The following is a 26,334-nucleotide window of genomic DNA, read 5'->3' on the forward strand; positions in this document are numbered from 1 at the left end:
TTGGAGATCCACCCATCTTTGACCTCTGTGGCGCTAAGCCCAGCTGTGTCACTTCTTGGCAGACATTTTTATCTAATTAGTTGGCAGTGCCAAGACCAATTTGGCAGGACCATAGCTATATCAATTTATTATAGGACATGGGAAGAAGAGGTGGATGTTTTCTGTAGTCTCGTTTCCTCATTGTTTGTGGTCCCAAGTTGGCTTTGGAAGAGGAGCCTGTTTCTGTTTCCTGCAGCCTAGACAATTGGTATTGCCGACCAGACATTTAGGGCTGTCTGTTGTTCCTCCGGTAGTTCCCTGGGAAAGGGAAATTAAGGAAATTGGACAAGAGAATTTATTTCTCAGTTTGATGTTGCCTGCTGGTTTCCAGAGCAGAATCTGAGACATGCTTTACCAAGGAGCGCCAGCTTGTTCTGCAAATATATCATTATGAAGTTCGCAGAGAGCAGCCAAGCTACTCTGAGCATGTCAGGCACCAGGTCCTCCAGGGAGCCAAAACAGTAATTGGTAGAAGATGTGAGCTGATCTTTACTGTGATCTTTTAAACAGAAAAACCTGGTGAAGGAGTGCCTGGAAAGACTATACGGTGAATTATCCCCTTGGGTGTGATTCCATCCCTAATTTCTATGACAGCGTGTATCTGTGAGCTCATTAGGTTTCCTTTGTGGATAGGAGAACAAGAAGCATGTTTATCGTAAAATGAGTTTCCCTCTCCCAAATAGTAGCAGAATATTTTTATTTAACGACTCACATTTTATTCATTTATTCATTTTCTTCCTGTTTCAAAAAACCTTCTGCTGAAAGATGCCCAAGGGCTATCAGTGGTAGCTAAGGTGGTCCTTCCTCTTCTGTTCACTGTTTCTTAACTCTAGTTTCTTCTTTGTGGTCTCTGTGCAGGTACACTCATTGCATTCTGCAGATGTGCAGAGTATAATTAGCCTTCTAGAGCTTCAGTCAGTGCATTTTTGGTAGGAGGTACACTCCCAATTGTCTAACACAGGCTTCCTCAAACTCGGCCCTCCAGATGTTTTGAGACTACAATTCCCATAATCCCTGACCACTGGTCCTGCTAGCTAGGGATCATGGGAGTTGTAGGCCAAAAACATCTGGAGGGCCAAGGATGTACAAAGTCTCCATTCAGTTGCAAACCAGTATTGGGTGTCGTAGCCAGCAATTAGCTTGCAAATGAATTTCACATGAGAAAGTCAATCATTTTAAACTGGCTTTTTTTTTGCTTAGCAATTTAAATCATGATGGTTTTGCTCTGTTCACATGTTGTGGTGATCTGAAAGGTTTGTTGTGTCTTTCGAAAGAAGAGCCACCCGTCACAACAAAACCCCTTCTTCTTCTTCTTCTTCTTCTTCTTCTTCTTCTTCTTCTTCTTGGATATGGCTCTGCAGACCCCATCAGCCCATGACTTTCCTTGTGCAATTGATAGGTGAACACACATCACTGCCTGAGTGCTCTCCAGCCCCTTCCTTCCAGTCTCCAAAAAACAGAAGCTTATCTGCCCACCCACCACTCTCCCATTCCGTTTGCTAGCTGTTTCTGCCACAACAGAAGAGTCAAAGGCACTTGTCCTTCCTACATCCAACCCTCTACTCCAGTCTGCACATTTATTTTCCTCTGCTACCAGTTCTTCCCAGGGTGGTCTCCTTTGAAACCGACCACCAAACCTCCCTCTTAGCATGATAGAAGTTTGTATTTCAAAGGGGAACCAGACTTTTATAGAAAGTAACAGAGCCTGACCTTGCATTCTGCAAGCCCCCATTCCACCTGTCGGTCATGGAACAGTGCCATGTGGCCGCCGGGTGCCAGGTGTATCTGGACACTTAACCAGCATGACTCGCAAGGAGGAGGAGAAAGAATTTGGCATGGTGGGGAGTCAGTGAGAGCTGGCAGCTGGTTCTCTCATTGCCTCCTTGGCTGTTTTCATTCTCCAAACATTAGTGCCTCTCAAATGCACAGCGACTGAAGTTTCAAAACACTGCTCCAGAAGCATGAGGTACACCTCCTGGGCTTTAGCAAAAGTTGTGGCGCTAACTAGATGTGATGTTAATTGTGTATAGTCAAATAATGTGCACTTAAATATATAAGGGTGATTTTCTTCAGGGATGTTTGTGTGTATGTAAGGGTTAAAACCACCCACACCATGACCCTAATCCTTCTCCCTCTCATTTGCTATTTCAGTTTTTCATGTGCCCGCACACAATTACCCTCAGGCCTAGTTGGAACCTCAGTTGCGGGTTTTGAGGAAATGCCAGTGGTCACAACATCTCTCTTCAGCCAATTCAGGATATTTTGTTGTGTGAAGTTATAGCAGCTACTTACCGTATTTTTCACTCCATAAGACACACTTATGGGGAAATGTCTGTGCGTCTTATGGAGTGAATGCTGGTCCCTGGAGCTGAATTGCCCAGGGGGCACAAAGCAGATCGTGCTTTTTTTTTTTTTTGTGTAGAAAGAGGGAAGGGGGTATTAAAACGAAGTCGCTGAGCAGCTGATCAGCAAGCAATCGGGAGGGAGATAAGGGACGCTAGCGATAAAGGAGGCTGCCTGGGAGGGGGAGGTAAAAGCACATGGATCCTCAGGATTTTTGCATTGGGTCACCCCAAATTCACCATCAGATCACATAGCATGTCTATGGCTATAGCCTGCACCAAAAAAACACACACCCATTGTTTCGTGGGGCCGCAGTGGCGCAAAAAAGGTGGTTACAAAGCACAGATCCACATGGATCCTCAGGATTTTTGCATTGGGCTACCCCAAACTCACCGTCAAATCACATATCATGTCTGTGGCCAAAGCATGAACCACCAAAAATCATACATCCACTGTTTTGTTCAGAATATTTTTTTTCTTGTTTTCCTCCTCTAAAAACTAGGTGTGTCTTATGGTCAGGTGCGTCTTATGGAGTGAAAAATACGGTATATTAGGCCCTCTAAATCCATGCAGCCTACGCTGAAATGCCGTCTTTCATGGTGATCATTTTACTTATTTTTGGTTCTTACTCATTTGATACCTAGCTCTCTTACCAATTCATGAACACTCTGGAGCTGTTTGCCCAGCAATGGCTAATAATAATAATAATAATAATAATAATAATAATAATAATAATATATTTATGTGGACTTCCCCAGCCACTCTGGGCAGCTATCTTCCATTAGAGAAGCACTGTGGTGTCAGTTCCAAGATTTGGAGGTGGGTGGAGAGTTCGAGGGGCACTGTAGCATGTCTTCCTTAGCATAACCAGTTAGCTTAGCCATTCTTGGCAGGAATCAAAAGCTCGGTTCCTTCTGCAGCTGTTTCTGGACGGGCCTTGAGGGAGTGGGTTGGGACCTGTGCCTGGGATAGTAAGATTTCCAGCTCCAAATCTGCATGGGGCTTGCATTCTTATAAAAGCTGCAGGGATAAGGAAGACAGGTCCATGTTCCTTTACACCAGCATTGCAGGTTTTCAGACGCATTTCAGAGTGCCAACTAATGACGCTTTCACAAACGCATAGGAATCATAAGATGAGTCATGCCATTGGTCCACCTTGCTCATTACTGCCTAAACTGACTGGCAGTGGCTCTCCAGAATTTCACACAGGGCTTTCTCCCAGCCCTACCAGGAGATGTTGGGGAGAGAACCTGGTACCTTCTGCATGCGAAGCAGATGCTCTCTCATTGCATCGCAACCCTTCCCCAAAGTAGCCACCGTTGCACTTTGTAGGATATTGCCTAAACAAAGCTCACTGTTTGAGCTTGATTGAGCTTGATTATTGAGGGGAAGTGCGTGGAACAGGTCTCGGTGTTTCGATTTCTGGGAATGGAGTTGAGAGACGACTTAACCTGGGGAGAAAACAGCAAAGACCTGATGAAGAAGAGAGCACAGCAGAGGTTATATTTTCTGAGAATCCTCCGGAAAAACAATCTCTCAAAGGACCTGTTGATGGCATTTTACCATTGCACTGTGGACAGTGTATTAACTTATGGTCTGTGTGTTTGGTTTGGGAGCTGCACGGCCAGGGAAAAAACAATGCTGTCCAGGGTTGTAAAGACTGCAGAGAGAATAATTGGGTGCACTCTTCCCACCTTAGATCAAATCTATGCTGCCAGGTGCCATAAGAAAGCTGCAGAGATAGCGCAGGATAGTGCACACCCCGGAAATGATCTCTTTCAGCTTCTGCCTTCTGGAAGAAGGTACAGGGTTATACAGGCCAGGACTAGCCACCTGAGAAACAGTTTCTACGCAAATGCAATTCTGGTTCTAAACGCAGCATAAGGGGTCTCTATAGTATAGTGTATTTTAAAATGGGGTTTCAGAGTTTTTGGGGGTTTTTGAATGTTTTATGTAGTTTTTCAGTTTCATTGTTCTGCATGGGACGATGGCAATAAAGATATATATCACTGTGAATCCCTAGTGCTCCATGTCCGTTTTCTGCGTTTGTCCTATCTTATGCTGGAGAGCTGGTGTCGTGTCCTATCAAAGAAATCAGGGAGTTCTTTTTTATACTTGCCTCTGCCACAAACTCACTAGGTAGCCTTAGGCAAGCCACTCTTCCTCAGCCTCAGGAATCATAGAATCGTAGAGTTGGAATGGACCCTGGGGGTCATCTAGTCCAACCCCCTGCAATGCAGGAAACTCAGTTAAAGCATCCGTGACAGATGGCCATCCAACCTCTGCTTTAAAAAACCCCAAGGAAGGTTTTTAAATATACTAATATTGGAAGATAATATTGATCCGCTTTACAGGGATGACATGAGGATTACACTGAAGTAGATGAAGTGCTTTGAATATTTGGAAGTTCTAATACAATTGCAGAATATTATTAATATTTCATTTTACACAACTAAAATGTTCACCTCTTGACTTCTCTGCTCAATAGCTTCCAAGAGAGATTGTATAGAGAAGTTTGGCCTGAGGACTGTGGAACGGATAACCAAAGACAATGACGCCATCTGCACCACTGAATACTCCCGAATTGTGCCCTTGGAGAACGGCGAGGTAAACTCTTAAATTTTTTGTCTGGCTGTGCATCAAAGCAGTGATGTGGGTTAGATTTTTTCCCCATGCTTAATTATTCTGCAAAAAAACAAACAAAAAACCTGCTTTGTAAGTTCAATAATAACTATGAATGGATTTGACAAGCATAGCAGTTTGAAACTTTTTATCATTCTTTAATAAACGTGAGTAAAATTAGCGTGCTTAATTTGATCTATAGCACCAGAATCTATGCAAACTGACAATTTTCAGATGCAAATTAGCCTAATTTTTGTAGGATTTCTCCACCCCTCCAAAAAACCCCACATCACCCAGTTCAAGTCCTGTATTTAAAATGATCGATGCTGAATTAACATAAGGTATGAAGGATAACCCACCAGATTTCCATATGTTGATGTTTCTGAGAGCATGAGCCTGTAGATAGAGTATTGAATATTATCACTGGGTAACCTTGGTAACTTGGTGTGCTCTGGTCCATGGGGTCACGAAGAGTCGGACACGACTAAACGACTAAACAACAACAACAACCTTGGGCAAACCTATCTATACAATTGGAATTATAGAGTGGGAATAAAATGACTTGCCTTACAGAGTTGCTGTGATACTTCATGGGGTGGGGAGGAAAGGAAAGGCACTTCAAATAAAGAGCTGTATAGAGCCTTACAAGCCATTGTAAGTTCTGTCTAGCCTTTGGTTTCTAAGTCTCCTGCAAGCATTAGCTGTGCCTTTCCAAACCATATTCTGTGGCCATGAGACATAGAAATTAATTTAAGAAATGAAAGATTGGATTCTTGGGATTCCAAACTCTGTACCCTCTGTCCAATTCCATTCTTGCCCAGAAGAGTCATGGAAATGGAAGATAGGCTCTGCGGCGATATTCCTTTCTCTTGGGAGATAAGCAAGCTGTCGCCCTGTCCAGTGAACTTTACCTTTCTGAATGTTTCTTGAGTTATCCAAAGCTGATAATAGGCCATGGGATATTGCGCCTGGGAAACTCTGGCACATCCTGTTTGCTAAATTCTGCTGTAATCTTGAGTCATGCTGGCGGAACTCCTCCAGCTGTGCCGATGCTGTGTTCCAGGACAGAAACTCTGCTGCAATTGGTAAAGGGTTGCGGTGGGGTGTAAAGAGTTCATTCAACCACAGATATGCTTGTCCTCAAAGCATTTTATTTAAGCAGGAGGAGGGGGCCATTTTATTGCAGGGGGGGGGAGACACAAGGTCTGGGAATGCAAGGAAGTGCAGAATTATTTTGGTTAATTTTCACCAAAGGGATTAATTCATTTTTTTAAGGGCATGTTTGCATTTTCCAGCACTGGGTGAAATAATAAAGAGAGATTTGATTAGCAGCTGCTCAGATTGGAATGGAGTGCAGCTCAGTTGAAACAGATTCATCCATGTATGGGATTTTGTTCGTTGCAGCTAAGGTCTCTGTTGCCTTGTGCCTAAAGATGCCTTACTCATTCCCCACATACCCTCTGAGATACCTTGCATTTGTGAAAATGGCAGAATGTTTAAATGAAGAAATCCAGAATTGTATGTAATATTGGCATGACATGTTAAGTTTGCCATATCAAATGCTGAAGTGGATTATTGCTGAGATATTTTTTTCATTGCTTGGCGACATGGTGTATGTTGAATTGAATCCCTTTGGAATGAATTAGTGGGTCTTAAATCCTGACTAAGTTATCCCACTGATCTCAATAAGAATGTAAGAACATAAGAACCCTGTGGCATCAGACCAAAAGTCCTATGGGAAGCTCACAAGCAGGACCACAGTCCAGCAGCACTCTTCCCACTTGTGATTCCTTGTAGCTGCTGTTCAGAGGCCCACCACCTCCAACCATTGAGATAGTACATAGCCATCATGGTTAGTAGCCATTGACAGCGAATGAGAACCTTCAGCTAACTTAGCTTGGATCAACCTGGTTATACCAACCCCACTTACTTTTCAATGGCAAGCTATAACTGGCTTATCTGTAAAATGGGAGCAGTTGTGACTTACCTCTGAGGTTTGCTGCATGGAGGAATAAGAGAAGAATATATTGGGCTGGATTCGGTTAACAGGTCCCACTAGCAGAAACCCACTCAGAGACTTCTGCTAGTGCAATGGGTCTTCCCCCACCCCCTAAATTAACTCTGGGGGCTAGGGAGAATCCCTAGAACAGTATGGTGTGGGAGGAGAGATTGTTCTGTTGTACAAGCAGAAATGCTTGCACTGATACAATATTTTTAACAGTGTGATGCTGAATTCCTCCCATTGTTACTTGCTCTGAGCATAGTAGTATAGTGTACAGTGGTACCTCGGGTTACAGACGCTTCAGGTTACAGACTCTGCTAACCCAGGAATAGTACCTTGGGTGAAGAACTTTGCTTCAGGATGAGAACAGAAATCATGCTCTGGCGGCGTGGCAGCAGCAGGAGGCCCCATTAGCTAAAGTGGTGCTTCAGGTTAAGAACAGTTTCAGGATAAGAACGGACCTCCAGAACGAATTAAGTTCTTAACCCGAGGTACCTCTGTAATTTAAATGAGTAGATGCGAATTGTATTGATCCACTGCTATGGTGAAGCATATTTCCGGACTGAGAAACACACACATTTTCTGTCACCTGAAATATTCCTCTCTTTCTCACTCTGCTTCTACAGATTGTGGTTTCTTTGGTGAACGGGCGTCCGGGAGCCATGAACTTCTCTTATTCTCCTCTGTTAAGGAATTTCACCAAAGCCACCAACATTCGATTACGCTTCCTGCGGACTAACACCCTACTTGGGCATCTGATGGGAAAGGCCTTACGAGACCCGACCGTGACCAGAAGGGTGAGATGCTTCTAGACTCCTCTTTGCTTATTAGGCAAATCTGGGTGGGAGCTGTAGCTTTTGGAAACATTTGAGAGATGTGTAAATGTACAGAGTACCATGGTATCCTTCCAAGGGAAAAGGTTTTACACATTTATTCATCTTCCAAATGACTACCGTGAATAACAGTGTTGTATCCAACTAAGTTTTAGCCAGAGTAGACCTACTGAAATTAATGGACCTTCATTAGCCATATTCATTATTTTCAGTGGGTCCTCTCTGAGTAGTTCCTGTTCAGGACAAGCAGAAAACAGTTAATCAATGTTGTTATCTGATTAGATTCACTAATGTTTAATAATAATAATAATGCTGAAAAATATATCTCAAGATTAAAGGTAAAATTAGGGCATCAGCAGCCTGAGTGGTCTACAGGATTTGTTCGTGGGTGACCTGGATTTAAATTGCACTTTGCATGTTACCAGTTTCCCATACGGAAGTGAGGGTGTGTTGTAATAAATGTTCTGTCATGGACTGGATATCCCTTTGGAATATATGCTCAGTAGCACATTCATATATGAATTTAAGCCTATTCTGAACCTATTAGGACCAAAATTATTTAATATATTATAAAAAGAAATTTAATAAAAAAATTAAACTAAAAAAAAGTTCCTTGATCAATTAAAAAGTTCCTAACCCTTTATACATATGTGTGATACTTTGTTAGGTAACATTCCCACCCACAAACCCAATTATGCATGACCAACAGCTCAACCCTTCCTATGGAGAGACATTTTGGACTTTGAGATCCTTGTTGCAGTCTACCAAACAGCACAGTTGTGGAGAGAGTTATATGCAGATGTCTAGAGTAATAAATCTGCAATCTGCTTGGGGGTTGTGGGGAGAACGTTGGTTGCCAACAAACAAACAAAGCCACCCACCCGACAACACTTGAGGCACCTGCTGATTGCTACACACAACTTCCTTGGCAAAGTCCAGCATGGGGGATATCCCAGTCTGCTTGTTTGTTAGCTCTGCAATAACTAGCAGGTGTTACTTACTGTAGCCAGCAAAAACTGCACTGAAGAGGCTTTAAGTATGCAGTTGGTGCTGCCGGACGAAGGAAGAAATGCCCCAAAGTATTATTTAAAGAAATAAAACCCATTGGTTCCCCTTGGTAGGGGTAGGTGTTGTCAAGCTCCTCCCACAAAAAATGAGAGAGATTAACTAGATTAATCAGAGGCTCTGAAAATTTTCAAAGCCCTGCATGCTTTTATCCAGGCATACAGAAAAAAATTAAAATGTGTTTATTGATATTGTTCAGACTGATGGTGGTCTACTTTTAGAACAGAGACAATAAAGAGCAAACTTTGCAAATTGTTTAACCTTGCCTGGCATAATGTCCTGGGCCTTCAGTTTTACTAAGCCAGGGGGATGGGACTTCAGCCCTAGAGGCTGAATGCCCTGAATGCTTTCTGTCTGGCCCTTGGAGCCTTCATTAGGCCATATACCACATTGGACCTGCTAGTGCCTCTAGCTTGTCTGTTGCTCAGTACACAGCCCATGACGTTTCTGTGATGTCACCCTAAAGCCGCATTGTGATAAGCAGAGTTATGAATACTGTTGCCATGACACTGTAAGCCTCTGATTCTCTCCCACACTCTGTATAATAGCCAGTGTGGGCAATTACCAGGCAGGGCAGAGGTGATAATATTACTCTGCTCTTCCTGTAAGGAATGCTTCTTTGACTGATGCGTCAATCATTCAAGAATAATTTTGTAAAGGATGCGTCAGATAGAATCCTATCACTGACAAAGTTTGAGTTATGTATCTTGAAGTAGCTGGGCATTTGTGCCATGAGTTTATTCCTTTGTATGGGAGAGAATATATGGCCGATGTCTCCAAAGTGACAAGGACAAACCATTCCGTGATCTTTTAGTATTACTACAGCATCAAAGATATCAGCATTGGAGGACGGTGCGTATGCCATGGTCACGCTGACGTCTGTGATGCCAAAGACCCTACGGATCCTTATAGGTAAGACTTCTATTGGAAAACACCATGCCTAGATAGACTGATATGTAAAGAACTGAACTAAGAAGGATAGTTGGTGAAAGGGAAACAAGGTTCATCATGCAATGGAGGGACTGAAAGATGAATTTTGCTGTAAGTCAGCAGAGCCAGTTGTGCTGAAAGACAAGGTGTAATGTGATAGATAGACTGGTAGATCGACTGATAGATAGATGATAGCTAGATTAGCTGCATTCTAAAGCAAGATTCTCCCCATGTTAATTTGCACTTTACTTCATCACCACCACAACCGCCTCCTAGATTGCCAACATCACCTAGATTATGTTGTCATACTGAGAGTTTAACCAAATACAGTGGCTCATGCAACATTCAAATATGAGTCAAACCAAATCACTTGAACCAGAGTCATGTGCTACCCAGAACGGTGGTCAGTTAGCTTTTTGTTGCAAACCGAGAACTGTTTATTGAGCTGATATAAGAAAAAATGTTTTCTTAGTCCTTCAACAGAACTTAAAAGTCTCTGACAAGTAGAAGGAAAGAATACAGTGGTACCTCGGTTTAAGAACAGCCCTGTTTACGAACAATTTGGTTTACGAACTCTGCAAAACCAGAAGTAGTGTCCTGGTTTGCGAACTTTACCTCAGTCTAAGAACGGAATCAGAATGGTGGAAGGGCACCAGCAGTGGAAGGCCTCATTAGGGAAAGCGCACCTCGGTTTAAGATCGGTTTCGGTTTAAGAAGGGACTTCCAGAACGGATTTAGTTCATAAACCGAGGTACCACGGTAGAACATTCAGAACAGAATTTGCAATGATTCAGTTCAGTATATAAACCAGCCTCAGATTGATCCAATTCTGAAATATACACGGTTGATTCCACAGTGTGTAAAACAAGGATTTCATGAGAAGATGTGAGTTGGGTGGTCACACTGGCTGTCCAGAGCAAATGGGAGAACATAAGAGGAGCCTTTCTGGGTCAGGCCAAAGTCCCACCAGTCCAGCATCCTTTTTCTCACAAGCAGCAGCACTATGCTCTCTTGCAGTTTTCAGCAACTGGTATTCAGAGGCATACTGCCCTCCAAATGCAGGAAGCACATAGCCATCATAGCCAGTAGCCTTCAAATTTGTGACTGTTTACTATTAATGTAACAATTTGCCAGGATAGGCACCTTGAAGAACATTGCTAAATATGTTTACTTGCTGCAAATTGACGCTATAAATTTCCTGTCTGTTTTATCTGTGGCTTATTTGGAAGTTCCACACATCCACAACTTCCCATGTGATCACGAGCAATAAATATTTCTTTGTGAGCATCTACTATTTCACAATTTGCATTGCACTTTGCGTTATATCTGTAGTGTATTATATACCAGTTGCCCCTTGCTTCCTTTTTTCTCTTTGATTGATCTAGTTCTACCATCTGCATTTGATTTCTTCCTTAGTGATAAAGTTGATACACCATTGTCCTGCTTTTATGTTTGGCTTTTAATCATTTCATCTACCTTCTTCTTTGTTTGGTTTTCTAAGAACTTCAGCCTTAGGCTTCAATCCTAAATGGATTTACATCTGAGTAGATCTGCTTAGGATTGCATTGTTTATATCTAGAGTTCACTGTTGCAAAGGTGGCCTTGTTCTCTGCAGTATTGTTCCTTGGCCAGGGGGCAGTTTAAAATACGTTTCCCAAGAGCAATTGGGGGGGGGGAGTTTTCATTGGCCATTTTTAGCTCTCATAATACCTACTCACAGAAAAGCTTCAAAGCACATGATTAGCGGGAATCAGAGCCAAAACTTTGTTCTTGAGGACACAGGAGCACAAACTTGGTTCCAGTCCCTGGCCCTCATCATGTCTGGATTTTTAGACACTCACATATGAATGATAAGAGACGGCTCATATCCCTATCACCTAAATTTGTCGGGAGATAATGAGAATGGAAAATGTTGCCTTATTCCTTGCATTCGGAAAACGAGTAGGGGCTGAAATGAGACTTTGCTGTGTAGTTGCCTCCTTTCCTAGAGGCTGCTCTTTTGCTCTTTCTCACTCTGCCTCCCTGTCCCTGCAAACGACAAAAGATTTGCTCCCCTTTCTGCTTCCCATCAGCACAGTTGTTTGATGTCTACTATGTTGTTTCTTTAACATCATGGTCCCAGATTGTGATCAAGAGCACGACTTAATTCTGGAGAGGAGAACAGTTGCCTTGAAAGCCTGAGAAGTTTAGTCATAGGTACTGCAGACTCATTTATTTGGTTTATAGCAGACTAAACATAATTAAGAATAGGAGAGACTGAACTATCCGTTTGTTGGTAAATAATTCTTTCAAGGTCAGAGATTTCATAAATAACTGCCACCATACTTTATAGGGTCCAATATTTCCACCGTGAGCCTGTCAAAATTAGGATAAGTGTTTGAGCCTCCAAGTTCCATAATATTGGGCACTGTGCCTGGCTATTCATTCAAGTGGACTCTTTCCGTTCATTAGGAATGACCAGGAAATGCAATGGTATCTTTTTCAATCTCCTAAATAGGAGCAAACTGTGAGAATTACAAACTCCTTTAAATCCTTTCCTCTCCAGTATGAATCTCCAACTCCCCCATAAGACACACATGTAAGCACAACATCATATAGGCATATAACTGCAACTACCCCAAACCAGGCTTTTCTTCTTAACCAGTGTTTGAAACCAAGGTTTGACTAAGGGCAGCTGTGCTGATCCGCATCTCTAGAGCTAAATGGCCTATACTAGGGATGTGGGCAGGGATCTTCTCTGGTGCTGTTTTCTGTTGCTGGTACATTGAAACCCCAAGCACCCTGGAGAGAATGGGAGGGCTGTTCATTCCAGCTCTGCTTCCTGAGGTGAAATGTTCCTGGTCTCTGATGTCAGCCAGCTCATTATGCAGGAGTCCCTATTCCATTGCAGTGAATTGGTGAGAAGCAAGCCTCATTCCTTCTTGGTATGGATGTGGCCGTCCTCAGCATGTATTTGAGGCCGAAATGGGAACACATTTCATCTGCGTTTTGAAAGAGCACAGACAAAAACAGGGGGGGAAAGTTCTGCTTTCCTTAACACAATACAACTTCAAAAAGCAGACTTACCTAAAACACTGTGATGAAACATACAGACAAATATTAAGAATGCACTTCTGTATTCTACCTACAGGTCAGATGACATTTAGAAATAAGTGCTATTTAGATGAATCAGCCAGAAAGCTTTTGAAATAAAGTCCTCTTCAGGGGTCAAGCCTTTGTCATCCATAGGCTTCATTATAAAAAATTCATTAACTTGAGTAGATATAAAACTTGTCCAAATGGAAGAGATTTAAACACCCTTTGGTTTCTAATCCCAGTGCAAACATCCAAATAAAGATGCTCATGCTTTTCAAACATTTTTTAAAAAATCTCTTGCAATGTGTATAGATCATGAGTGTATAACTTATAATCGGATGTTTTACCATAACTCTTTTTGAAAGCGCACTAAGGCAGGAATTCCTTGCCTCTCCAGAAGGTTTAGCCCAGGACGGCACAGAACCTCCACCCTCTGTTTTGTTGATATGACCATACAGGCAAAGTGTTGGGTCAGGTGACTGTTCCAAAAAGGAGCTGTTAACTATGAAGTTTTTGGTCAGCTGTTTTGCAGGGTACATTTTGGCAAGCTGTCCCCACCCCACCCCCTCCCTACTCTCAGACTTTGCCATGTGCTCATGATAATGAATGGAATTTCCCTTTATTGATAAGAACTGTCTGGCTTTGTAAGTAAGGCCTATTGTCAGTAATAAGCCATAGTAGAAACCCATGTGTAGCATTCCAGTTCCAAAAACAGCCTGTGTGTGTATGGTTGCATGTTCTATGAATGCACACAAAATGGCTCAATTACTAGATTTTAGTACTTTTCTGGAGTTCAGTAGCACGCTGAATTCTGTCGCCTGAGGCACGCTCCCCCAGTTTGCCTAATGGTAGGGCCAGTCCTGACCAGAACTCAATTTCAATCTAGAAACTCAAGAATTTTCGGACGTTTCTGCCTAACTATTGAGTGAATAAACTTCATTGTTTAAAGCCATAGGCCACCACAATACAAGCGCAGCAAACAAACGTTTTGACACATTCAGCAAATCTGTATATAAAAAAGAAACAGAACAATAATACTAACGCTCCCCCAGTGTAAATCATGCATTGCCCTTCTACAGTAAGCTGTCTAGGTATTCAAAATAACTATTGCCTAACTATTGTTTCGCAAAATTTCCATGGCCTTGTTATTTTAAGAGTTCAGGATAAGTTACCCAGTGAGTTTTTCAGGGTCTTCACGGTCTAGGCACTGAAAAGGCCCCATCTATTGAGCAAGGCTCAAAGGATTGCACGTTCCTTCCCACAAACAGTGGTTTTATTTTTCTCCCAGCCATCTTCTAACATTACGACTCTAGTGGTCTCCAGCCAATATTGAATCAGTAAAAAAAGAAAAGAAAATGAAAATAAAGAGAGTTCTTGTCTGAGTTTGGCACCTCTCCCTACCCTGAAAGAATAAATAAAAAAAGTATTGATTTGATTCCCCCTTGTGTTCTAGCAATGCTTGGATGTATCTCTTAGCAATATTGTATAACGAAGCAGCTGCACCACCCAAAAAGATTTCTTGGCAGGGAGAGACCACACTTTACCTGCAGTCTGAATGGCATTTCGGGGGGGGGGGGGACTCCAGGGATTCCCTGCTGAACTTGGCAGAGGTTCCACTAATGACTTCAGCAAAATTCGGATGCTACTGTCTATGCATTCCCTGCCCCCAATGGGTGTGTCTGATCGCAATGTGAAAACGGACATTCTTTTGCGCTGTATTCACGTAGATGTGGCAGGGGTAATACACGGATAATCAGTGCTGTGGGTGGACAAATGAAGGCATGGAAATGAGACAGAGAGAAAGAGTGCCATCACCCAGCACGAAGATGGACTCAGCCAGTTTTGATTTCTCTGCATCCCAGTCCCCTTCCAACTCTGCCTACCTCATCTGACGATGGGGAGGGCACTGCTGATTCCAAGCAGCCTTCCTGCAGGGTAGCATATCTCTTTTGGTGCCATTCCCTGCTTCTTATGGGTAGCCTTTCTGTTAGGGAAGTTAGAGAAATTTTGGCAGGGGCTGTGTGTTTACTTCTTGAAAGAGATGTGTGGCTTATTCATACAGCTGTACAGTGGTACCTCGGTTTAAGAACAGCCCTGTTTACGAACTATTCGGTATACAGTGGTACCTCGGGTTACATACGCTTCAGGTTACAGGCTCCGCTAGCCCAGAAATAGTACCTCGGGTTAAGAACTTTGCTTCAGGATGAGAACAGAAATCGTGCGGCGGCAGTGGGAGGCCCCTTTAGCTAAAGTGGTGCTTCAGGTTAAGAACAGTTTCAGGTTAAGAATGGACCTCCAGAACGAATTGAGTACGTAACCAGAGATACCACTATACTTTTGTGAATTGTTATTAAGGAAATGATTGTTTTTCTCCTTCCAATAAAGTACAGCAGAAAGGTTGTCCAAATATAAGCAGTTTACTTATTAAACCTCACCATAATTTCATAAATATCTGTTTTTGTATTTCTAATAGTATAACTAAATCAGTAATTCTTGATATAACTGTAAGAACTACTCTGAAAATTTATTATTAAAAAAATGAAACCTTCACCTGGTTGTAAATATTAAGATTATACCAGCAAGAATGAGTCTTTCTGTAAAAAATAATAATATTCAAATCAAGTCTTACTGACTAGTGATTTAAATCGTGATGTAAATCGTGATTTACATCTATTTGATTTAAATCAAATCCACCCTGAGCCATAGGTAGCAAATACTGGTAGTTATATGGGCCCGTTTTAGTGATTACTTTGCCAGCAGATTTGTTTAGCTTAAAGTGCAGAGAAAATAAAACTCACAAATTTGCAGAATATATTCAAAATAAAAATGCGGGTTCAAAATGACAGTAACATTATAAACTCATTGATACTGGAAACATTGGGGAAAAGACAAAAGTCATTTGTCAGAACTCGAGCAAGGATGATGTTTGCAGCACAAAAGCAAATTGCCTTTAAACTGGGTGTGTGTGCTGTGCTGGCGCTTCAGCCTTTTAAAGCATTTTCATTGCTTCACAGAATGTTCCTGAGTCACATTTCACGTCAATGAGAAGGGCAATGGTAACAGTAAAGAAGTGCATTCCTGGTTTAGCCCACCACAGTGTATATATTCAATCAATGAAATATGTAAACACTGAAGTAAGCACATTGATGTGTGTAATTCATTACACAGAGCACTTGACATATGAGGTGCTATGGAGCTTCAGTAACGGACAGGCATGCTAGACGTCTTTGCTTATCTCCACCAGCAAAGTAAACTATTTCTGGGTTTCTAGACTTCTAGGCATGTTCTCTGTGCTAAAGACACCAGTCCTTGGATTGAAAGGTAGGAAAGGTATCAGGACTGGTTATAGGTATCTCAGTAAAAGTATTTGGACTGGTTTGCTGCTGTTGTTTAGCCGTTCAGTCGTGTCTGACTCTTCGTGACCCCATGGACCAGAGCACGCCAGACACTCCTGTCATCCACTGCCTCCTGCAGTTTGGTCAAACTCATGTTGGTAGCTTCAAGAACACTGTCCAACAATCTCGCCTTCTGTTGTCCCCTTCTCCTTGTGCCCTCAATCTTTCCCAGCATCAGGGTCTTTTCCAGGAGTCTTCTCTTCTCATGAGGTGGCCAAAGTATTGGAGCCTCAGCTTCAGGATCTGTCCTTCCAGTGAGCACTCAGGGCTGATTTCCTTCAGAATGGATAGGTTTGATCTTCTTGCAGTTCATGGGACTCTCAAGAGTCTCCTCCAGCACCATAATTCAAAAGCATCAATTCTTCCGTGATCAGCCTTCTTTATGGATCACTTCATGGATCACTGCCTTGTCGTGGCAAAGGGGCTTGAATAACTCAGAGAAGCTATGAGCTATGCTGTGCAGGGCCACCCAAGACGGACAGGTCATAGTAGAGAGTTTTGACTAAATGTGATCCACTTGGAGCAGGAACCGGCAAGCCACTCCAGTATCCCTGCCAAGAAAACTCCATGGACAGTAACAACAGGCTTATAGAAGTATTCAGACTGGTTAAAGGTAAAGGGACCCCTGACTGCTAGGTCCAGTCACGGACGACTCTGGGGTTGTGGCGCTCATCTCGCTTTATTGGCCGAGGGAGCCGGCATACAGCTTCTGGGTCATGTGGCCAGCATGACTAAGCTGCCTCTGGCAAACCAGAGCAGCACATGGAAATGGCGTTTACCTTCTCGCCAGAGCAGTACCTATTTATCTACTTGCACTTTGACGTGCTTTCGAACTGCTAGGTTGGCAGGAGCTGGGACCGAGCAATGGGAGCTCACCCCATCGCTTGGATTCGAACTGCCGACCTTCTGATTGGCAAGTCCTAGGCTCTGTGGTTTAACCCACAGCGCCACCCATTCGGACTGGTTATGGTACATCAAAAGGGATGGTTATAGGTGCATCAGGCTGTTTGCCAGCATAGGCCAGTGTTGTGGACTTTCAGCATAACGATATGGGATGGGTGGCTCACCTTCCCCCCCCCCCATCAAATCATTCTTACCCATTGGTTGAAGTGGGAATCAAAGGCCATTGGAGGGGGGCATGGGCCCGCTGTGAATCATGCTGGGTGGGTGCAAAGCCCAGGAGACCACAGAGGGCATCCCCTGCCATTTCCCCGCTAGATAGATGTGGGAATAGACTATGAGGCTGATGTAGATCATGGGGGACTGGGGACGGGCTGCTGAGGAGGCAGCAGACTCAGTCTCTAAGGAGCATGTTGCAGCTGTTGTTACCACCATGACAGCAGCAGTGGACAGTGGGATTCTGCCACCCGAAGTGTCCGTCTTGCCTTGTCCCATGGGTGGTTCAGCCCTCTGCATATACTTAACATATTATCGTTTGTCCTGTCCACATTTGGAAGTGAGGCAGGAATCGTTAGTCCTTATCCTGGGCAGAATTCTACTCCGGTCTGCTAGCAGATTTCTGGATTTCCTGGCTCTTGCTTACAGAGTTGCAAACTGTCTGATGTTGACTGCCCAAACAAGCTAATTTTATTTGCACAAATGCTGCGAATTGTCAACATGGCAAGCTGGGATGGGGTTGTTCATGTTGCAGTAAGAGCGGGGTTTGTTATTAAAGGCATTCATAGCTTTTTATCGGAGTGCTCTTTTGAATGTAGAGTTATAGCTTTGGTTCGGCAGCGAATGAATCCGCATCATGCAATGCAGTTCCCAAAGGCCCTTTTCCAAATCTTCAGAGCAGAGTTTTGCAGAGTGCAATGCCCTCCATGCATCATTCTTTTTCTTATTTCTGAATAGGGAACTTCCAGCTCTTCTTGTTCCATTGCTAATGATGCGAGGCTATTAGCATGACCTTTGCATCCTGCCTGGGAGATTTAGAAGCTTCTGGTTTATTGCTGCTAGAAGCAGAAAGTTAAACCTGGGCAGATCCAGGAAGGCAGTTCATGTAATCTTAATTTCTCTCTCTCATGAAGCTCAAGAGTGTGTTTTTTTGTTCCTCTTCTTTGCTCTTAAGGCTCACCATTCCCTTTTATAAACATTTCTTTATGGGCCAGTTCATATTTATGGGAAATTTATGAATTGAGCTGGACTCCTGCTTTAGGAGCCCACTCACTCTGGCTATCTATTTTTCTCAATGAGCTCTCACACAGAACTTGACTCAGAGAATGTGCCGGCTTCAGCTGTTCCTTTATTCTTCTTTATGTGGTTCCTGTTTATAATAGGTAAGCACGTTTCTGCAGATCCTCATTAACGTGTATGAGTTTGCGAAAGTTCTGCAGGTTTTATCAATACTGTTGTGTGCAGCTGTTGTCTGAATTTTGGCCAGTGAAGAAGGTGCAAGGCATTCAGCTAATGCAACATGTCAATGGAAAACTGCTCATACAATGGGGCCTTTCAAAATTTGTGTTTCAGTCTCAGAAGTGATAATCCTTATCCCACTTTTCTTCCACAACCAAACTGCTGAATCTTAAAACACACACTCATTGACAATGGCTGCTTTTGGATGTTACCCTAAATCTGGGATCTTCATCATGGTGCCCTTCAGATGTTGTGAGCAACAACTCCCACCATCACCTACTATTGACCTTGCAGGTTTTAGCTGTATCCTCTGGTCTGCAGTGAGACAAGGCATGGTGCCAGGCAGCACTCAGGCTGGATGCAAGGAGAGGTTGAGCAAAGCAAGGCAAGACGTGAGGCAAGGCTCATCCTGTCCTATATGACTGCAGGGCTCTCGTGTTGCTTCAGCAACAAACTTCAGCTCAGCCCTCTACAGTGGCAGCATGCCAGAACCTTGCACTCCACTGTGCCATTTTACCCACCAAACAAAAATGCTGTCTGTTGTGTCAGACTGATGGGTAATACAGTTTTGTCCCGGCTTTTATCCATGCAATTACTCATTTTCCCCTCCAGGCTTGCCTCTCCCTCCTATGGCACACGCACACACTGTTCTCTTGTTCAAAACAAACGGCTTAAAAATACATGCACTTTATTAAAGCTAGCACAAATAGACAGGGAGGTATACAGCCTGCTTTAGATGCATGCCCATGTCTTTCCATTGAAAGCACAAATCACAGTTGTTAGCGCACGTTGCAATGGAAGGGGCTTTTTAAGTTAAATAGGCCAACTTCAGTGGTCTCCCACTGTGATGGAACAGCAGGGGCCTCTGATCTTACTGGGCCTTCTGCAATGGGCCACCAAGTCTGAGAATGGCAGTGCCATGTTTTTGGGCTGGAGGGATACTGGCTGCAGAGGCTCATCTGGTGGAAGTGCTTCTGCGACTGGCTCTGTGTGCCCTTCTACTTGTTCAGAGCTCTCAACATCATCCCATGAAGAAGGCAAATTGATTCTAGGGTTGTGACAGGTTGATTGGAATGGAGGGCACCATGTCTGCTATCCCTGCGCTAACCATAATTTGGCACAACTAGAATAAGTCTAGGTGAGCCTTGGACTCACATCTTCCAAGCTTGTGTTTCCAGTTTTCATCTGTTGTTGTTTAGTCATTTAGTCATGTCCGACTCTTCCTGACCCCATGGACCAGAGCACCCCAGGCACTTCTGTCTTCCACTGCCTCCCACAGTTTGGTCAAATTCATGTTAGTAGCTTTGAGAACACTGTCCAACCATCTCGTCTTCTGTGTTCCCCTTCTCCTTGTGCCCTCCATCTTTCCCAACATCAGGGCCTTTCCAGGGAGTCTTCTCTTCTCATGAGGTGGCCAAAGTTTTGGAGCCTCAGCTTCAGGATCTGTCCTTCCAGTGAGCACTAAGGGCTGATTTCTTTGATAATGGATAGGTTTGATCTTCTTGCAGTCCATGGGACTCTCAAGAGTCTCCTCCAGCACTATAATTGAAAAGCATCAATTTTTCGGCGATCAGCTCTCACTTCCATACATCACTACTGGGAAAACCATAGCTTTAACTATACGGACCTTTGTCAGCAAGGTGATGTCTCTGCTTTTTAAGATGCTGTCTAGGTTTGTCATCGCTTTTCTCCCAAGAAGCAGGCATCTTTCACCATCTACAGTGATCACGGAGCCCAGTGTTCATTAGCCACAGTTTATTGTGTCATCTGAACAAGAAACCCCTGTTAATGTTTAGTATGGTGTGCTTCAAAATGTCTTGTGAGTTTAGACAACACGACAAGACTTGATAAATCAGAAATCGGAAGCTAAAGCTTCTCCCCATGGTTGCACCAGAGGGGGAGGGTGTAGCATGAGAGTCTAAAAATAACAACAGTTTTATTACTTGCACCCCACCCATCTGACTGGGTTGCCCCAGCCACTCTGAAGCTTAACCAGGCTTGTTCTTGTCACTGTAAACTGTGGTTTAGTGTGATGTCTGAGCGTAGCCAATCAGAATACCAATGATGCAGTATTCTGGTAACCAGAGAGAAATATACAAGATACAGAATCTTTACTAATTACTGTAGCATTTGTTCAGTCATGGTGGAAACCTAAAAACTGATGCTGTCAGGCATATTACCTTCCTCCACGCCTGGTGCGAGTGCCACAAAGTTGATGTTGGATGGTAATCAATTTAATAGTCCCATTTGCACCAGGATTACTTTCCTCTATCTACTCGTGTACTATCACCAATTGTGCTTCAGGGAGGTGAGGGAACCCCCAGAACAGATTTAGGGGGCATGTGAAAGGAGGGGAGAGCATTCTGTTGTGAAATCCCTTGGGCTGATGGAAGTGTAGCCTTGTTGAGTACAGCCCATCGTCAGCTGCTACATATGGTGGTTGGGGGACCGTCTTAGATGTTGTACTTTTGCTCTTACCCCTACTGTCTGACTAGTGGCCCTGCATGCAAACCTAGGGACTCAGTGGAAATACATGGGTGTGTACCTGAAACAGGCTGTCTACCACAGCTCCCTGTCTATTTCTTACAGTTTTTATAAAATTCATCTATTTTTAAGCCCTGAGTTTTGAATGAGCGAACTGTACGGGCGTGTGCCATAGGAGGGTGAGGCATGCCTGGAGGGGGAAATGAGTAATTGCGCAGATAAAAGCTGGAGCAGAACTGTATTATCCATCAGCCTGACACAACAGAGCACATTTTTGTTGGGTGGGTATAATGGCACAGTGGAGTGCAAGTTTATGGCATGATGTCACCTTACCTAATAAATCGGCACCACGGCCCAGTCAGGACAAGATTCTAAGTCTTGCCTGGCGCCTCTAGAGGTGCCTGTTTAGTCAGAGCAAACCTCAGCTAACAAAATCACAGGGAAGGCGTAATCCGCCAGGAGTTTCTCCTGCAGATTTCCCATTGAAATGAATGGCATTTGTGCAGCAATGTACTGCTCCAACCACTGCTCCCACCCATCCTTTGGGCAGCTGCCACTCATTTGTCCTTGTCCAGGGGATATTCTTGGTATTAACATTCCAATGCTGTTAAACTGAAGTGCAGTGATACAATAGGGTTGTTGTTATTAATTCTTTAAAGAAGTCAAGTGGAAGTTTTTGAGAAGACGCAGTAAGAGAGGAGGAACACAGTTTTCTAGAGATAGTCCCAATACCATTCATTAGTAGCATGCAAATGACTGTACTGTATAAAAGTATACATGTGCCCTTAAAAGTTTTACTGACCAAAAATGAATTACACAGAGATCATAGTAATACTTGTACAGTGGTACCTCGCAAGACGAATGCCTCGCAAGACAAAAAACTTGCTAGACGAAAGGGTTTTTTGTTTTTTGAGCTGCTTCGCAAGACGATTTTTGCTATGGGCTTGCTTTGCAAGACGGAAACGTCTTGCAAGTTTGTTTCCTTTTTCTTAACACCGTTAATACAGTTGCGACTTGACTTCGAGGAGCAACTCATAGAACGCAGTGTGGTAGCCTTTTTTTGAGGTTTTTAAAGACTTTGGTGATTTTTGAAGCTTTTCCAAAACTTTCCCGACACCGTGCTTCGCAAGACGAAAAAAATTGCAAGACGACAAAACTCGCGGAACGAATTAATTTCGTCTTGCGAGGCACCACTGTATTTCCTTTATGGCATTCTTCCTCATAGTTGTCAGATAGGAGCCCAATGCATTTTGCTTTTTGTGGCAAAGTATTTGGATCCTGCCCCTTCCCACTCCTTGGCAGTGTGCACCACATCAGAACTTACTGGTGCATTGTGAGATGCATTAAATAAATAGCCTCACACATCCACTGGGGGCTCTGTTCTGTAGTAATGCTTGTAAACGTAGGATACAGCATTCTCTGACACGCAGTATTGCGTGGACAAGCTGTCATTACTGTTCAAAATATTTAATTTCTGTGATGCCACTTGCAAAGTAAAGATGTAAGGCCAACGATACTGCTTAGGTTCATTCTTATAATAAAAAATCGACATGTTTGGGGCCATTCACTAACCTACTCCAAGAGTAATAAGCACGCTCTGTCTTCACTTGCCAGGTTACAGTGTGACTGTCAGCACAACACCTGTGGAGCATCATGTGATCGATGCTGCCCAGGCTTCAACCAGATGCCATGGAAACCAGCCACAACCGACAGCGCCAATGAATGTGAATGTAAGTTTTATCTTCCTATATACATAAAAATGTAAGGCTGTCATCAGGCAGCCTCCATGGGAGGATTTGTATCTCCTCATCACAATGCTGGATTTGCATGAAGTCAGGGTGGCCTAGGGGAGCGGAAGAGAAGGCAGCTTGCACAACACCAGTGGGTGATTTAGAAGTTTTGAGTAAAAAAGGGATAGAGAGAGCTGAGAGGAAAGTGGTGGTTTTAAACAGCAGAGATTGGAGTAAATAACCTTCATTCAGTGGAATATGTGAGGGGGAAAGGTTGAGTATAGCAAGAAGGGAGAGACACTAAAATGAAGAAGTTGCTTATTTTAAACTGCCATTTTCCTCTTTCTCTGCCACTGCTTTACTCCAACTTCTGCTGTTGTTTAACTACAACAGAAAGGAAGGAATGCTGAAAGGGGGGGGAAAGTCTGCTTCAAACTTTTCCCTCATGTGAGAGAGATAAAGGATGTGGAGCCCTCAAATATTCCATAGTACTTTCCCACAATCATGTATTCCACTCCTAGTATCATGTGTTGTCTTCAACATGAAGCTCCAGTTTTAATGTAGTAATTTGGATGAGATATTTATTAACAAGGAAACAGTTAGTGCAGTGTCCATCAACTGAACTTGACCTCTAATTGAACAAGCTAACTGGCAAGCTTGCACTTGAGATTCAGCTCATCTTCAAGATGCAGTAACATATATCAGCATGGGATGTGCTGTCAAAGTGGGCTGCAGAATAGGAGAGAGGAGGTGGCATGGAAATGGAAGGTTGGTCCATGTGCAAGGGAGAGTTAAGAAGAATGAGGAAGAGGGGGAAAGGGTGTTGTAGAAAAGGAGGGAGTAGAAGGCATAGGAGGGGGGTTGAAGATGGAAGCAGGGCCATGAAAGGGTCTGAAGAACAGGATGGTGGCTTCATAGTTGGGTGGAAAGTGAAAAAGGGAGCTCAGGAGCTGCTGTGTGCGGGCGGAAGACGATGCAGGAGGTTACCACGGGGGCGGTTTGTGTGCCAGGTGGGGGATTGCACAGAAAGGGGGAGCAGCGTGGAAATGGAGCAAAGGTGAAAACAGGTGCAAAGTAGGACTGAAGAACAGGAGAGTGGATTCAGAAATGGGTTTGGTCAGGTGCAAAAGAAGCTTAGTAGTTGCATGGGGTAGGAAAGGGAAGCTCCAGTGACGTAGGAAGGGGGGTGTGGGTCGCCCTGGGTGTCATCACTGAGGGGGGTGACAAAATGGCAAAAATATGTGTTTTTGAAAAAATAACTCCTGCACGCCCCTTCCTACGCCACTGCAGGAGCACTCTCCCCTCGAGTGATTTCCAGAAACCAGAAGCGTTGCTACTCCAACCAGCCTTTATGGCCAGTAGCCTTCGACAGCCCTCTCCTCCATGAATCTGCCTAATCCAGAGGCGTAACTACGTGAGGCGGGGGGCACTGGGTGTCACACCGCGGGGCCTGCAGTGTGCCTGAGCCACGCTTCTCTCCTGAGGCGGGCGGACTGCCTGCAAGCTCGCACTGCTTTTTCAAGCAGTGTGGGGCTTGCGTCTGCCCACCTACAGCTGAGAGGGAGGCTGCAGAGAGGCTCCACACAGATACGCCACTGGGAAGCTCTAGGGGAGTGTTTCTCAACCTGTGGGTCCCCAGATGTTGTTGGACTACAACTCCCATCATTCCTAGCCAGCATGATCAGTGGTCAGGGATGATGGGAGTTGTAGTCCAACAACATCTGGGGACCCACAGGTTGAGAACCGCTGCTCTAGGGGGAATGGAACGAGGGGATTTGGCAAGTGACATAAGCACAGGTACAGCCCCTAGTAGAATTTTTTATATATAAAAAAACCCCGAACTGGTTCATTCAGCTGTTTAATGTTACAGGCAGTTGCAGAACCAGAAATGAACGCACTTGATTTACCTGACGGTCGGTGTTGGCCTGTGTTTCACTCACATGCAGGGTTCAAAGAGAACAGAAATCTGACACTCTCATGCTTCGTTGGCTTTTGTTGGAGTGCAGTGGGGAGGATTCTGAAAATGAGTTTAAACTTAACCTCTTGTTCACTAGCCTAGCAGTGTGCGCGCTTCGCCCAGCAGATGCAGCTGATTCATTCTGTAATGGAGTATTAAATTAAAACAGTCACAACGCAGAGTACTAACCACTATACGATCACAGCCAAAAGAAGAAGAAGCAGAGAGTGGGAAGAAGAAGAGGAAGTTTTCACAATGGAACAAAAGTAAACAATGGGGTCCCCAAAGCACCTGTATTGGACCCTGAGCTGCTATTTAAGTTATTCATTATACATTATCCGGAGCTTGGTAAGCAGTGAGGTAGCTGGGTTGATACAAAACTGTTCCAGCTCTAGGAACTTCTGCAATCTGGTTGAATGGGCAGAAAGCATCATTCAAAACCCAGCAGTTAATTCTGCTACTACAGAAGGAAGAATATGTAAATCAGAGGCTGCTTCCGTTCTAACTCACCTTTTCTTGTCATCGCAGCCTGCAATTGCAACGGCCATGCCTATGATTGCTATTATGACCCAGAGGTGGATCTTCACAAGGCCAGCACAAATCGTGATGGTCAGCTTTCAGGTGGAGGTGTATGCATTGACTGCCAGGTAAGTCTTGGCTGGAAGTACTGCAGAACAAAGGGCGTTTGTGTCTCTTGGGTTGCTGTTGGCGTTGCCAGTGAAACTACTGCACTGGCCGTGAGAAAGCTGAGACCTGTTAAGAGGAAATGTGAGCTCTTAACGTTATCAGATTATATCCTAGAGGAAAATAACTGGAAAGGATCTGAAAAGAATATAATGCAGACTCTTATGGAGGCAGGATCCTTTAGGGATGGCCCATTGATCCTGACACGCAATGCAGATTATAGCATATCTCAAGTATCAAGAGCTGCTTCACTCCTTATGTAATTAGTGAGTGAACTCTCACCTCCCAAATGTACTGCTAGAGGACCATGTAATGTGCAAGGCCCATATTAACATAGGCTACCTTATATACCTTATATATACCTTATACACCTATATACTTTATATAACTATATACTTATAGAAGGACGCGGATGGCACTGTGGGTTAAACCACAGAGCCTAGGGCTTGCCGATCAGAAGGTCGGCGGTTCGAATCCCCACGATGGGGTGAGCTCCTGTTGCTCGGTCCCAGCTCCTGCGAACCCAGCAGTTCAAAAGCACATCAAAGTGCAAGTAGATAAATAGGTACTGCTCCGGCGGAAAAGTAAATGGTGTTTCCGTGCGCTGCTCTGCTTCACCAGAAGTGGCTTAGTCATTCTGGCCATATGACTCGGAAGCCGTACTTCGGCTCCCTTGGCCAGTAAAGCAAGATGAGCGCCTCAACCCCAGAGTCATCCGTAACTGGACCTAACGGTCAGGGGTCCCTTTACCTTTACCTTTTTACCTTATATGAACTGCCCCAGACCCTGCAATCAGCATCTAAGGCCATTCTTTGTGACC

At 43.9% G+C, this 26,334-nt stretch overlaps 1 protein-coding gene and 1 long non-coding RNA gene across 6 annotated transcripts in view; one reads left to right on the top strand and one right to left on the bottom strand.

The window, feature by feature from the left end:
• Positions 1-26,334, top strand: part of LAMA5 (laminin subunit alpha 5) — a 230,839-nt gene that overhangs the window by 103,964 nt on the left and 100,541 nt on the right. For all 4 annotated transcript variants that reach the window (XM_081010969.1, XM_081010970.1, XM_081010967.1 and 1 more), the window contains 5 exons: positions 4,871-4,989; positions 7,633-7,803; positions 9,719-9,816; positions 22,758-22,873; positions 25,359-25,477. In XM_081010969.1, the coding sequence (XP_080867095.1) occupies positions 4,871-4,989; positions 7,633-7,803; positions 9,719-9,816; positions 22,758-22,873; positions 25,359-25,477 (623 nt within the window). The remainder of the gene's footprint in view (positions 1-4,870; positions 4,990-7,632; positions 7,804-9,718; positions 9,817-22,757; positions 22,874-25,358; positions 25,478-26,334) is intronic.
• On the bottom strand, positions 3,160-25,423 carry LOC308480309. Of its 2 annotated transcripts, XR_013988021.1 has the most exons (4): positions 8,841-8,977; positions 5,916-6,080; positions 4,848-5,067; positions 3,160-3,833 (listed from the first exon to the last, which is right to left on the bottom strand). It is a non-coding gene; the product is annotated as an uncharacterized lncRNA (long non-coding RNA). The 2 variants fall into 2 exon arrangements; XR_013988020.1 differs by lacking the exons at positions 5,916-6,080; positions 8,841-8,977 and adding an exon at positions 25,341-25,423.

Source organism: Podarcis pityusensis (assembly GCF_964106645.2).
Source record: "Podarcis pityusensis genome assembly, chromosome: 6".
Classification (NCBI taxonomy): domain Eukaryota; kingdom Metazoa; phylum Chordata; class Lepidosauria; order Squamata; family Lacertidae; genus Podarcis; species Podarcis pityusensis.